The sequence below is a fragment of the Poeciliopsis prolifica genome, unplaced genomic scaffold (assembly GCF_027474105.1).
Source record: "Poeciliopsis prolifica strain line A6 unplaced genomic scaffold, Auburn_PproV2 SCAFFOLD015, whole genome shotgun sequence".
Classification (NCBI taxonomy): Eukaryota; Metazoa; Chordata; class Actinopteri; order Cyprinodontiformes; family Poeciliidae; genus Poeciliopsis; species Poeciliopsis prolifica.
The window spans coordinates 1,068,477-1,083,999 of record NW_026562390.1 but is presented as its reverse complement, the minus strand read 5'-3'; the positions used below and the strand labels follow the sequence as shown (position 1 = coordinate 1,083,999).

Sequence of the window (15,523 nt, the reverse complement as noted above, 5' to 3'; positions counted from 1 at the left end):
TTTTCTTTCAAAAGAAATAGTTTCATGTTTTATTTTTTATTTCATTTTGTTTTTCTATTTTTCATTATTACGTATTTAAAAAATTTTTTTTATATATTTTTACTTCTTTTTAAAGTAGTAGCTTTTTGATTCTACATTTATTGGCGACTCTAACTCCACATTTTTCCATGGATTAAATGTGTAAAAAAGGTGGATGGTCAAACAAGCCTGGCAACCCAAAGACCGCTCGTTACCATTAGCTTTTATCAATAGATCTAGGTGATTTTTGCAGCAAAGCATCCTTCATCATCTTTACTGCGATATTTTGATCAAACTGAACAATCGACATCATCAGACTTCCATTTGTCACCATTTTGATCTTTTGATTCAGCTTTTAATAGACTATTAATCTCCCTAGTGAAACCTCTTTCATGAGTGCCTTCCTTCCTCTATGAGCTTTTATTACAACCCTCTTTAAAGTGCCACAAACACAGCAGTAAATCTCCCTCTGTGGGCGCTAAAAGGCTCACTTACAATCTCATATGATATCTCTGAATATCTGCGGCTCGTTCTGGCAGAAACAGGCAGATGGGAGTGGAAATGAGAGGCAACAGGGGAAGATATCGATCAGAAGCCATGTGAGCCGTGGTCAGCTGAGTGCTGTGTGTGCTCCTCTGTCTTCCAGAGGAAGGGAGTGACGTTTTAACAACCATCGATTGAACGGTAATGAACAGAAACAAAAACATTTACATGCTCTTAGAAGGGAGGCTCGTTGTATGACTGGTTTAGGTTTTAATTTGGACTTTTTAAAAAAAGATTTCCAAACATAACACTTCAGAAAAGAGATCATTTATGACTGCTTAACACAATTCTGTTAATGTGCTAACATCTGAGCTAATTTTTCATTTAGCGCTTTTGCTAACTTTGTAAACATTTAGCTATTTGCATCCTCTCATGTATGTTTTCCAGATAAATTCTAAAGTGCTAATTTACTTGGCTTTTTTGTAAACTTTCAATTGAATACAGTTCAACAACTGTATGGAAGTTTAGCTTAACGACTGTCCAGAATTGTTAGTTATCCGTTTATATTCATGGTTTTATTTTGAAGGAGGTGAAAACTTAACACAGAAGTTCAGTTTCCTCTCATCATGTAATCTCATAATCTCTGTCATTTTTTTTCCTCAACAATAAATTTATACAGAAACAAAATAAAACACAAACAATAGAAAGTTAGCGCTTTAACATTAGCTTCAGGTAAATACTATGTTACTGCCTTAGCATAATTATTATTAGGGTTGGGTATACGCTAAATACCATGTTGGTATACTAGTAGCATTAGCATAACTAATGCTTATGATTAGGAATTTAGGATTAGCTTCTGCTAAATGCAACATTAGTATAGTGCTTTAGCATAACTAATCAAAAATACAATGTTAGCATTAGCACAACTAATGTTTGCAATTAGTGCTTTAGCATTAGAATCTGCTAAATACTCTGTTGGTGTGTGCTTTAGCTTTAGCATAGCTAATGTTTATGATTAGCCAACTTACTTTTTAGTTAGTATTCCCCGCCGCGTTTAACCTCTTAGTCTGATCTCATGCATTTTCACAGTAGAAATATAACTAAAAATAAGAAGAAAATTAATTATTTTTCTACATAACTACGAATCCTAGCGTGCTCCAGATAACTGCAGATGTTTCTACAACTCCAATATAACTTTGAATGACGCTGAAACCAAATCTTCCGTTACCTGGTTGAAAACTCTCAATCTTCAGCTGCTTTCCAGCAAATCTAAAAATAAAATGTTGGTAACTTAGCTGATCTCAGGAAGGTCATGCCTGTTGACATTTAAGCAGTTTTCTTTTTTTATTATTTATTTTTGCAGGAGCATGCAGATAGGGACCGCTCAAAGCACCGAAATCCCTCTATAACCTTTTCTTTCCTTCAAGGGAATTTTTGCAGCAACTATATGTAGAACTGCTGGATTCATATGGTTCAGTAGTTCATTAAAAAAAAGAACTGGGTCATGGGCGAAGCTCGGTGCTAGTAGTTCAGAACCTCGGGGCAAGAGTTGGCTTTGAGATACTAAAGGAAACAGAAATAAGGTTTGTCTTTTTGTGTGGAGTCCACCTTCGCTAAGAGAAAGCAAATAAAGAGGCTAAAGAAAAACTTAAGGGTGTCCAAAGTACAGCCTGGGGGCCATTTGTGGCCCGCAGAAGAATTTTGGGCGGTCTTTGGTTACGACTCTGGATTAGTCTAAATTTGAAGTTTTCCCTGATGGCAGGCTGTTTAAAACAAAAATACTATTAAAATCTTATGACAGAAAATGGTGGAACTCTTTCAATTTAATGCAATTTATTAATAATAGATACTAAAAGCATCAAGTGTCTTAGAAAATATAAAACAAAACTGAACAAAATCCTGATCTTGTTACTGAAAAGACACAAAAGGTATACAACAATTATCAATAATCTAATATTTAAAAATTACATCATCATACGGATCCAAAAATAAAGTTTAGTGGAAATTTGGCTATTTTAAGAACCAAAGTTACAAAAATTTGTATAAGTAAAAAAATAGAAAAATCAGGCAACATAATTTTTTCCCAAATCAGTTTCTTTGAATAAAAATCTTATGAAACTGCAGGTGTGGGGAATTAAATACAAAATAAGCTGGTTTTACCATAAATGTTCTTCCTGTCCAGTTTTCTACTGTCTGAGATTCTTCTGAGGCATGAAACCTGTAAAGGAGTTTTCGTGATAAGATGGAAAACGTCCGGAGGGAAGTAGGCGCGGTTCGCCATCCCAGGTTCCCAGGTGGGTTCTGGACCCAAAGCTCGAGTGAAAATGGGAACCAAACAGACGTCAGACGATTGTTTTATCCTCTGAGGAGCCACAGACTGGAGATCCTGCTGCTTCAACCCACAAAACTACAACACCACTACACCACACCTGTTACAAATCACATATTTTACATAAACACTGAGTTATATTTAAGAGTATGTATTGGAACAAGACTTTCAAAACCCTATCGGTGTATTTATATCACATTTTATTGGGATTTTATGTAATGAATAGGAAGGAAAATGTGACAAAAATCAACAACTGAAAAGTGTGGAGCGCATATATCAGCAGTTTGGGTTGGATGTGTACAGTTATTTTTCTTTAATGTTTGATATTCTGTTTACATTTTGTTGTGTGGATATTCCCTGAATTTTTTTTTTAAGAATTAAAAGAAAACAAACACAACAATAGGTAAAAAATATAAAATATTTGTTGGTGATCTTTAATATTTGTCTCACTGGCAGAGTATTTCACTAATAAAACTGTTTTTCTATGTTATAGGGGAATTAATCTGCTAGTGGATCTAGCAATCTCTCATCAATATTCAATAATTATTTACTGAAAATAAGCTCCTTCTCTTATTGAAAGACAAAATAGTTTTGTCTTAATTCAAGTACACCAAGTCATTTGCACTCAAAACTAATAAAAAAATGTGCACAAATTTCATGCCATTTGCATCGACAAACGCAAAAATAACGTAAAAACAAATGTCAGGGGAGCCAGACTTAATATTGCTGTAATATTACAGCGATTTGTTATCTGACAGCAGAAAAACGGCCGGCCTCAACTGAAACCAGAGCGCAGATGAAAAAGCTCTGACTGAGATAACTTCTTGATTTGGTTTGGATCTTTCCTAGAAACAACCTCAGAGAAATCGAACTGGGCCAAGACAGCTGCAGTTAATGAATCGCTTCAATGTACCAGAAAGGATTTGGTCTTTTAGACAAATGTACCTGAGGAACCCAGAGCCGGCCCAAGGCATACACGAGTTAAGCGACTGATTAGGGCCCTGACACAACCAAGTACGTCGGAGTAGTAGGACCATGCAGAGAGAATAAAAACAGAACATTATATGAGGATAAAGTCACAATATTATGAGAATACTCATAGTTTATGAGTATAAACCAAAAAAATGTGATTATATTCTGATATTATAACAACTTTGTTCTCATATTTTGACTGTTCTCAAAGTATTTTGACTTTATTCTCATATTATTTATTCTTGCAATTCTTTGTCTTTGTTCTGATATTATGACTTTATAATCATAATATTTTGACTATTCCTGTAATATTATGACTTCATTTGTTTATTTTTATTACTTTATTCATGTACTTGTTGGTTCTTTTGCACAGTACATTGAACAGGCATATCAATGCTATGACATGGTTTTAATTAAAAATTTTTGATCACTATTCACATCACTATTATGAATGCACATGTTTTGTCTCGTCTTACAAGTTACTTGCATTTTTGTTCTGAAAAACCAGTTTGAAATAAATAAGTAAATAAAATGATAATGTGTCTGCTGTTGGTTTGTTGATACGGGGGGCTCCAAAAGCAAATCTGCCTAGGGCCCCAGAAATGTTTCGGTCGGCCCTGGAGGAACCGGCCGCGTCTGGCAGACAGCAGCACATTGTTTACAATTATCTGCGGGCTGAGTCACGCGTGAAGAGGGGAAACCTGCCAGTCTGCCACATCAGCTGCAGCCCGCAGGAAATCACAAGCATCACGTTGAGCCACGCTTCGCTGCAGCCATGAAGGCCGCAAAGCTACGAGTCCGTGTGAGAAAAGCAGCCGCGACTCGGGATTATTTACGCCGGCGCTTTGTGTTTTTTTTCTCCCCCCCCACACACACCCACCCGTAGCTGCGGGCGCCCGTTCCTCAGAGGAAATCTGTGATTAATGTGAGAGATCGCCAACTTCAGTCACGATTTGTCTTCCAGAAGCTTCATGAGTCTGAGAATCTGGCCGTTACAAGTCATCACCATAACCGGACTGAACGGAAAGACGACTCGCTGGAAGACATTTTAGTCAGCGATGAACGGAGAAACTCCAGCTGGAATCGTTTCACACCAACTGAGTCACCTTTCTGAGTCTTTGTTGTTCTTAGAAACTAAAATTAAATGAGGCTGTAAGATAAATCTTTGTCAATATTCTGCTAATGTCGATATAAAACACTTCCGATGTTTCTGCTATGAAACTAAATTAAGCTAAAAATCACACATGATTAAGTTTGCTCTCGCGATAAGCAGTTAAAAATCATAGTAGATGTAAACAGTTACATGAGATAGATCTGTATAATTCAGCCACCAGAGGAAACTTCAGCATCTATTCAGGCTTATGGGAGCAGAAATTGTAGTCTGTGATTTTACAAAAGAGTTAAAGACTCAATACAAACAACAGAGGCAATTTTTTTGCACTAAATGAACACAAACCATCATCCTCCTACTACTTCCTGCTGTCTTCTTTGTCATTTTTTCCAGTAGTAACATCCAGTTGTTGATCGTGTGACTGCTATGAATTGAATAAAGTATTTCCGTTGCAGTTATACGGCTGGAAAACAGATTTATTCTAATGCAAAAACTTTTGATCAAAAAATGTGAGTTTATTTTCCAAACATAGTAAAAAGTATTTGGTAAAACATCTACTCAAGTATGGAGTAACTGATGAAATTAACAATTATTTAAATTACATCATGAGATGCACCAAACTATAAAGTTTAGTGGAAATTTTGGTATTTTAGGGCCCAAAATGACAATAATTCATATAAGTAACAAAAATGACAAAATTAGATAAAATAATTGTTTTTACATTAGTGTCTTTTAATAAAAAAAACTTTGGAAACTTTGACAAAAACTGCAACTCTGTCATTGATTAATTCTGGTCTTCATTCCAATATTTGATGACTGCATTAGAGAAAGTTTAATGTCTGTTGCTTGCTTAATGTTCTTATGCCCTTCTATACTTCCTAACTACATAATTAGTCAGTTTAGACATTTAATTTGTAATAAAAGCCCCTCTGGTTGCCGCGCTGCCTCTCTCTGTATTCCCGACAGCGCTGGTGTGTAAGCGAGCTGTGTGTTTTTCCCAGCTGCGGCCCGGACGGCGGAGCGGCACCGGCGGAGCGGAGCTGGTATCAGGCTGCTGGAACGAAGCATCAGCTGCCGGCGGCCGGCCGGTCGGTCGGCCTCTCACAGCGAACGCTGTTCACCAGAGCGATCACTGAACGGAGATCACTGGCTGGCTGGAGGCCACAGTAGAGAACAGGCTGTAGAACAGGCAGCACCGACTGCTGCTGCACTCACAGGTTTACATACTGACGGATGGACGGACGATTAGATGGATGATGAATATCTTTGTTCACTTGGAATAAAATAATTAACTTACAAGAAACTTTTCAGTAAGTTATAGCAGCTTGCTTTGCCAATAATACCTTACCATTAATCCAATTTATTAGTGGCGGACTATTTCAGTTATGAGACTTTTTTTTTCATGTTTTCAATTAAACAAGCCACCAGTCAAACTAATTTCATCAGTACTGAGATATTACTGGTTACGGTATAACTTCCCAAAAAGTTACTTTTGTCTTATTATATTTGCACTAAAATCCAGACCATAAATACTTGGTGAGATTGTATGCTTTTACAGAGAGCTAGAGAATTGTCCAGAGTATTAAAGCATGTGAATGGAAAGTTAAGTGGAAGGAAAAAGTGTGGTTGACAAAATGTGGAAAATGGCGAGTATTGTGGATGAAACGGATCCAGGTTTGATTGATTTCAGCTGCTGCAGGAATATAACTAAATATTACAAAGAATAATCCATCCATTCTATTTTATTTATCCATTTAGTAATGTTTCATAATTATCTACTCAAGACTAAGAAGAAACACTTGCTTAAAAACTGACAATAAAACAATTTGATGAACAATATTTCTCCTGATCCAGCCGCTGAAAACAGAAACATGACGCAGGTAAAACCTTCAGCTCTGATGAGTCAACAGTGAAGTCAGGAAAGCGTTTAACCTCGAGTCCAACCTCACCTTCATCACACACCAGCCAATCAGAAGCACAAAAACCAAACCAGACGACCCTCTTCTGGCAAATGTTCAAAGGTAAAATAAAATCTTATTTATGTTGCAAAGCATAAGGTAGAATGACCCCCACTCTGTGGTCTCTGCAAAGGCACTTTGAAGCCTCCCATTGTGTTAAACCAGTCGCCTCAGACACATGAAAGGACGCCACAACTTTGAAGTCGCCACAAGCACAGGCTCTCACCCGGACCACTTATGGCCCGGCGCACAAATCAGACTGACAGATAAATAAATAACAGCCAGTCGTCTTTGTTTCCCGGAAATGAAAGAAGGATTATTGTTCTCCTGTTGGAGCCGGACCTTTGAGAACGAGCGCGTGAGGTTTAAGCAATAAGTCAATTAATCAGATCATAAATGAAAACAGGATCAATCATTTCCATTTGCATGATTCATTATTTTTTTCTGAAAACATCCAAAGCGTTTTTTGGTAATAAGTTAAAAGTGTTTCTGTGTCTGTAACATGAGCCGTTTCAAGCACTGACCTTTCACCTTGTGACCCCAGAGAAACCCAGGCCATTACCTAGCAACCCAAGCAGAGCTCCAGCAAGTTTATTAGAAAAAAACTCAATTTTCTGGTCCTTAATATTCTGAATAGATTAAAAAAATATTATTTTAATGTGGTCAAGTTGTGCATCTTTGATACATTATGATGCATTCAACCAGACATCCCATAAATCTTGTGTAATTGTTTGATTTTTTATTTTAGAAAAAGCCCGATGCTAAAGCTAAGCTAACCTAATACTGGTAAGTTACATTTTATGCACACATCTATTCTTGTCAAGTATGAACACTGTTTTAAGTACCTGTTCTCTTTGTTTACACTTTTTCTCTTGTCAGTCACATAATTTAAACAAAATGTGAAATAAAAATTGTTTCTAAGTTGAATCATGACCCTAAAAATTTGGAATCTAATTGCATCTCTATGGTTTAGTCCGCTTTATCCAACTCCAGCCTAGAAAGTTTGGCTCGTTTGTGGAGATGTGAATCAGTAATCTCACTCTAAATAAGTGAACTCTGCTCTGTCTACAAATCTCTGTCTTGGTTCAGTTGAAGTGAACTGCAGTGCGGTTCAAATGCATCTGTGGATGGCAAGCAGACTGGAAACCGCTCCAAGATTAGCAAGGTATTCTGGGTAAATACAACCAAATGCGAGAGTCTAATGCTAACTGGATAAATGGCCAATGGTCTTCTACCAAAGACAAAGTAGGAATCCTACAACCGCTAAAATCCGTACTACAATTTCTTTACATTTTGTGAAGAAGGAAGTTGAGCTCAGTGTCATTTCCTTCAGTGGTTCTTAATGCAGCGCCACCACAGGTGAGGAGGGGAACATTGGAAGTGTGAAAATTAACAGCAGCAGCTGAAAATGTAGCAAATGTTGCTATTTTAGTCCCCAGTTAAACCAAATCTACCGGACTATCAGGGGTAAAAAAAAACGGTCTCAATTCCTACAAACCAAAACAAGGTGCTTTCCATTTGGGATTGCTTGATTTACATTAGAAAGTAGCTGGTTAGAAGTGCAGCCCTCGTATTATGAACGGTCGTGTCCTCATCACGGCTTAATGTTCTATTGATTAAGCCTGAAGACTCACAGGCAGATTTATTCTCTTATTAGGGGCTCGTAATGCCTGATCAGGGCAGATTAAAGGTCTGCCACTGCCTCCAGCTCCACTATCATTTAGACCCTTTCATTAGGACCTGATGGCTGTATCAACATAATTAGCCTGAGGATGGAGCGCTGGAAAAACACAGCTGCTGGAGCGATAACAGATTTAAAGCTAAACTGGAATACTGTAAGAAGCATTATTGATTTCTGGATTATAGGATCTCTGGTAATCTAAATAAATGAGCCGGATTGTTTCTGTTGTCCCGTAGCAGAGCCACAGTTACTCCATCTTCTGTCCAATGCTATATTACCTCAATTTATTACAAAAAATTTCTTAATAATGAATGCAAAGACAATATCCATCCACGACTCCACTGTTAGTGGATATTGATTAAACTCAACATCATAAAATCTTTCTCATCTTTCCCTTTCTATCCTAAAACACATTTAACTCTGTAACATTTCTGTAAAAGGTTAGTCAGAGTTAAAAGATTTATTATCTTCAAGATCTACCAACAGATATTATGTTAAAAGAGTCATATTTTCTTTTCTAAACCATTTTCCAAATAGCTAAATGTCGCATTAGCTTAGCAGCTATTAGCATTAGCAACACAGCACATAATCCCATTTGCTGCTGATAAATTACACGTTAAAATTAGATGTTGGTGATATTTAGAAAGTGGGAGTGGTGCATAAGTTGAGAAATTAAATAAAAGAGGAAAAGTAAAAGATTACCAAGTGGGGAAAAACACTCAAGATTAGTGCTAACTAGCATAAAACCTAATGTTTACTTTACAGCCTGTTGTTATTTTCAGTGCTTTATTGGGGCAGCAAAGTTATAAAATGGAAGTGAATTAATCAAAAGTTTGAAAAGTGTTTTTATGCGTATATGTAAGCAAACATCTGGCCTAGTATATGTTGGATTGTTTACCAAAACTAATTACATCTTTAACTTAAACTATTGCTATTTTTTAGGTTAATAAACATTTAACAAATAAACGTTAACATTTTTGAAAAATCTGTAAAATGTGGCTACATTTTTGTGCGATTAATTGACTAATCATCAGAATGATTGATCAGCTGAAGCTCTATTTCAGATGCTTCAGGCTCCAAGGAGACGCCTTGATTCCTCAAGACCACGTCAGGCGAAAATAAGATAAAAAGCAAATAGTGTGTCAAACGTTTCTGCAAACAGAGACAGAAACCCGTTTTACATCAAGGCACATTATCTGCTCTGGTTGCCTGGAAACCAGAGGGAGATACACTCACATGCACAGAATAATGGTTAATTTGTCCCCAGCTGTGTCAGCAAAGGGTGGTCAGAGCTGAAGAGCTGCTTCTACGGTTTTAGTTCACGGAGAAGAAAGAAAAATTTATTTATTTTTTTAAAAAGCTCGACATAAAAGCTGATTTCTCATCTGCAGAGTTGTGCAGGAAACGTTCAGCCACCTCTTATATATTTAAGGTTTGGTCTTTATTTGGACTTTTCCTGATTTTTTTATTTTTGTTGTACAAACCGGTGAAACTCAAACGCTAAGCTCCAATGCTCCTCAGCCGTCTGACACATAAAAACACTGACATGATTTCTCCCACTGCACGGTTACTGCGCAGGAATGTTAAATCCGATTACCTCAGATCCAAAAAAACTCGCCTCGGCTTGCATGCTGAATATAAAAAGAGGAAAATATGCCTAAAGAACTGCAAAACCCCAGTTACAGTCATGCAACTTCAAAAGAAAAAAACAATTTTAATACATTGTCTGCTGGATAAAGTATTTGTTTTCCACCCTGCAGCTACACATGGAAATCAGGCGTTGGATAAATCTGGTAAAATATATTTTGTGTTCGTTTTATTTTTCCCTGACGAATCAACACAACGTGACTCATTTTACATAAATCTACACAAGGTCTTCATAAATGGTTTTATTTTTTATTTTACAAAATATTTCCACAGCTTTTCTTCCTGTTGTTTAGCTCCATTCATCACGACAACTTCAACCAGCTATCCTGAGCCTGGTGAAGAAAAGAATCCCACTCCCTGATGCTGCCACCGCCATGCTTCACCATTGAGACGGTGTCATGGCGTCAAAGACTAAAAAGCCTAATCTGGTGAAGGCAAACTCTAAACAGGGCATCTAATTTATTTTTCTTATAAGTGGGACTTTATTAAATTTTTCTGTTGTGTTAATTGTCGGGTCTCTAATTAATTAGTCGTCATTAATCGTAAGAAAATGAGCAACATTTTTAATTCAAAACCATTTTCGGTGCTAAATTATTGAATAAATAGACATGATATTTATTATTTTATTGATGAATCTTCCTTAGAAATGTGATATTAGCATTAGCTTCCTGCCACATGTTTAGCACTGAGATGCTATTTTAGGCTAGCTTAGCTTCACTTATAGGCTAACTTCGATTTGCACAACTTGAACACGTCTTTCCCAGCATCCAATCAGATCGTTTTTTGAAGCAGAAATTAACTCCCAGTGGGCTAAAAGAAGCTGCTTTATTGCTTTGTTAGCAGAAGTCGCTTGTGCGTCAGATTTACGGTCGTACCAGAAACATGAACACAAAGTTCCGGTTCAGGACCGTCATGTTTGAAGAAAAAAAAAAAAAGACGTGTGATCAATCAAGACTTTTTAAGACCATTCTGAGTAAAATTCAAGACCAGTTTAAATCAGAAATACACACAAGAAAATAGTCAACATACATATTTTCTAATTAATTTAAGACTTTTTAAGGCCTTAATTTTACAAATATGAACCTCAGGTTTTTAAGGATGTGCAGACTCCTTGTAATTTAATGTTATTTTCTATTAAGGTTTTCCTAATTAATAAAAAAAATGATGGCCATTTTCCACAATGGCTAAAGTGGTGAAAGTCACGACTGAAACTCTGACTCTATAGTCAAATCAAGCAGAGAAAATACAACTTCTAGAAATAAAAGCATCTGCTACAACACTCTGATGCCCAGCTGACCAATATTTTCTTACAACTCATTTGTGGACATTTCTGAAGCAAATATATAGCTACTAGAGACAGGAACAGCTCACTCGTTAACCACCAGGCAACACAAAAAAATAACCACAACGTAGAGAAACAAGTCGGCTGTGCAAGATCAAACCCGCAACCTTATTGCTGTGCAGAGAAGAGCTTAAGAACAACACACCTTAAGCTTAGACAGCGAAACCTGAAGAATTATCCAACCAACCATTTAAGAGACGTGAATTAGATCCAGAAACTCATTATGATCAGATCCAAAGCACAAAGACTGTCTGTAAATAGCCACAAATCTTCACATCAAACCTTTACACATTATTGCAACAGAAAACAATCAACAATCTGCTCCTTCACTCCTTAAATATTTCTGCTCTTCAAAACAAATGTAAATATCAGCAAAAGGCAGACTGAGTAAAGTCAAAAAGCAGATTTCAAACAAAACTGGCCTTTTGTGTGTTTTAGTTTGATTTCATCAGCCAGACCTGTTGCTAGCAAAACGTTAGCTGCACTAACACTTAAGTCCTTATCTTAAACATTAGTTGAAGAACCCTAGACCTGTGCTCCCTTCAAAATAAGAGCACGAATATGAACGTATAACTACTAACAGTCAATAAAACTTCAACATAAGTAAAAATTAATTATGCTATTAGCGGGGATTAGCGGAATTATGGAAAGCTAAGTGTGCGAAATGTTTCCAATGTTGGGAAAAGTGTTAAAGGAAAAACTAGCTCTGCTATTAAGAGATTAGAAAAATTATGGGAAGCAAAGTAACTAAACAATAAATTAGCTGTTCAATTAGCGCATTAGCAGAAGTGTGCCCACCATCAGAACCAAATCACCTAATTAGAACCCGAAGGACAACTAGAAGCAAGCTAAAACATGGTGCTACCATTGCCATATTTAAGAACTCATGAGAAACAATTTCATTGATAACAATCAGTGTGGAACAATAACATGAAGCATTTTCTCAAATTTTAAACAAAACGTGAAGATTTTTGAATGGCCTAGTCAAAGTAGCTGCGGTATGACCCTAAAAAGGCCAAATCCTCCACCAAAACCTTGTTCAGTTAATTTACTTTATGTTTCCCTTTTAATTCATGAAATCATCATTTGAAAACTGCTTTTTGGGTTTACTTGGTGTATTTTTGCACTTTATTCCATCGTAACGGTGATGTAATCTCCAAAACCATCGAGGAATGGGTCACTTGTCGAGCAACATTCACGCTTGAAATCAGCCGCTGTAAAGGCAGCGAGTCTGGACCCAGAGAGGCAGAGGAGGGAGGCGGACTCACCCTGTGAGGACGACCACGAAGTCCATTACATTCCAGCCGTTGCGGAGGTACGAGCCTTTGTGAAACGCGAAGCCCAGGGCGATGATCTTAATGGCCGCCTCGAAACAGAATATTCCAATAAAGTACGGCTCCGTGTCGTCCTGGAGGCAAACGTTGGAGAGCGTTCAACAGAGCGTTAAGACAAGCAGATGTATTCAGACTCTTTCAACCTTTTCACATTTTGTCACTTTAAAATTACAAACTTAAACAGAGTGTCAAATTTATTTTCATTTTGGGCCAAACTGAGATTCTGGATGTTCTTAAAGGGCCGGTACTGACAGAATGTTTTGATAAAATCCATTCGCAAATTGTTAAAATACTAATAATTAACTCTGCATTCAATCAGTGATCCTTAAAATGAAATAATATATTACGTCCTTCCAGTCTTTTGTTTTGTCATCTTGATATTTTGCAATCAAAATCAGTGATTTAGAAATATTTGTAAAACATTTTTTAATGTTTCTGCTTATGTGTGACAGTAAACGTGACTTTTTCTTACTTACCACAAATATCCCAGATTGTAACTTGAAGAAATACTGCCACCTACAGGCCGGGAGTTAGCGTCATTTTCACGATTTCTGCGATTAATTAAAAAATTTCAGACTTTTTTCTCTCGGAAATTTTTCACTTTTGGAGCTTGAAAATCTCCACGTTTTCTCAACAAAATTTCCGAAATTAATCTCAGCATTTTCTACTTTTTGTTTGACTCTTGGAGACCAGACATTTCCTTGTTTTCCTGTAGAAACTTTCTGAAATTCTGAATTTTTTGGCGGAAATTTGATAACTTTTTTTATACGCACACTACTGCGACACCAAAATATAAAGTTTTAAATAATAATTTAAAAAAACAAATCTGTAGTGACTGATAAAATTCAACAACTGGATTATTTTTGACATGTTTACTTACATAAACCGCATCAACGAAAGCCTCAGTGATTGTGTTAACATCTATTAAAGACAAATTAAGAGAAAACAGCTGAGGAATCTGAGGCCAGCCATGAATCTGAAGCACACTTAGTGAGCGCTTCACTCTCCACCTCCACTGTTGACAGAGCTGCAGCTATAATAGCTGATCCCCAGCTCTAATTAAAAGCCATCTTGTCATGTTACATCCTCGAGGTGGAGGAGGCAAAGAGAGGATACTTGTTTTTCCTCTTTGTGTAACCTCGCTAATTACTTTTTTTTTCTTTTTGAAGCCGTAATCTCCTCTAAAGCAAGTCAATCCACATCAGGCAACATGTTGCTCTTTTCTAGTAAAGCGTGTAGCGTTACTAATGTTACCAAATATAACCTACCTTTATCTTTGAGGTCACTTTTAGAGGAGCTTCCGGTCCTACTCAATAGCTAGCATAAACTTTCACAGACGTTGAAGCTAAGAGATGCAGCTTGGGAAGCTGAAAGTACTACTGGACACAATATTCACACGCCAAAATGATCACTGCTTGCTAAAAAGTTACATCCACTAACCGTAATACACTAAAAGTTAGCTAAACGTAAATTTAGCTAAACACAAGTTTAGCTAACTATAACGGTTTTCTAGAAGCTAATGCTAGCGCGCTAGCTTCAATTCAAATCCCGAAAGACTAAAACCCTAAAACACAAGCTTAATTTCGACAATACTATCTATAGTTATTACCCTAATGTTGTATCTTTGTTGGTCTTCTTCTTTACTATCCTTGTTTAATTCTAATATTGTGTTTTTCTTGATTGAAATACAGTTATGGAGGGAAAACCGTGAGGAGAGGAAATAGAAGCGTCTTCATCAACTTCAAAATAAGAGCACGAACATAAACTGCTAACTGCTTGACAAGTCTTGAAAGTTCAAAACCAGACCTTCAACACAGATGTCAACGTTTTTTCAACTGAAGGTTTACAAAACACCCAAGTAAATTAGTGCTTTAGATTTATCTGGAAACAGTAATTAAGGGAAAGCTAAGCGTTTCCAAGGTTAGCAAAAAGCTACACAAAAAAAGGCTACTAGCGAAAGAGTTCCCAAGAGTGATGTTTACGAAATAGCCAATCCACGAGCAGCTTTCATTTTCGCTGACCTTGATTGGCTCGGACGCTCCAAAATTGGAAATAAGGTAGACAGTGGATGCTAGCATCTGCGGTCTTGCTAACACTACTTCCACTGAATGTGCTCATCAATATTAGAGAATTTTTGGTTGTTTTAACTGTTAAAATACTCATCTAAGAGCTTTTATTTTTAGAGAACAGCAAGAGATTCAGCAAATATCAGGAAAATGAGCTTGGGTTTCCATTTTACTCACCAGGCGCTCTGACATCGGCGTCTTGTCGCTAGCAGGTAGATGTTGCTCCAGTGCCAAGACGATGCAGTTGGCGATAATCGTTGCCAGGATCATGTATTCAAACGGAGTGTGAGGGTTAAGGCTTACTCAGAGCATCTCAAAGTACAAATTATCATCACCATCTTTACGTTTATGGATGAAAGACAAAAAACAAGACGGCTTTGGAAACAAAATAGCTGTTAGCATTATGCTAGCATAATGCTAACATAGTTTCATCAAGCTGAAACTATGTAGCTTTCTGTCCATGCAGTAGAATTGTTCCTAGTGGCTCTTTTTATGAATTACCCTTCTTGTTAATGGTGTTGTTTACTGTCAGCTGGATTGCTGTCCAGATTTTCCTTCCACTAAACTTTTCTGCAGCACTTT

The 15,523-nt window shown here is 36.9% G+C and overlaps 1 protein-coding gene across 2 annotated transcripts in view; it reads right to left on the bottom strand.

Annotated features, from left to right (window-relative positions):
* The window catches only part of cacna1bb (calcium channel, voltage-dependent, N type, alpha 1B subunit, b), a 100,575-nt gene extending 85,356 nt beyond the window's left edge, over positions 1–15,219 (bottom strand). For both annotated transcript variants that reach the window (XM_055040595.1, XM_055040596.1), the window contains exons 1-2: positions 15,119–15,219; positions 12,810–12,949 (exon numbers count right to left, since the gene is read on the bottom strand). In XM_055040595.1, the coding sequence (XP_054896570.1) occupies positions 12,810–12,949; positions 15,119–15,211 (233 nt within the window). In that variant the 5' untranslated portion in view covers positions 15,212–15,219. The remainder of the gene's footprint in view (positions 1–12,809; positions 12,950–15,118) is intronic.
* Between the last annotated feature and the right edge of the window lie 304 nt (positions 15,220–15,523).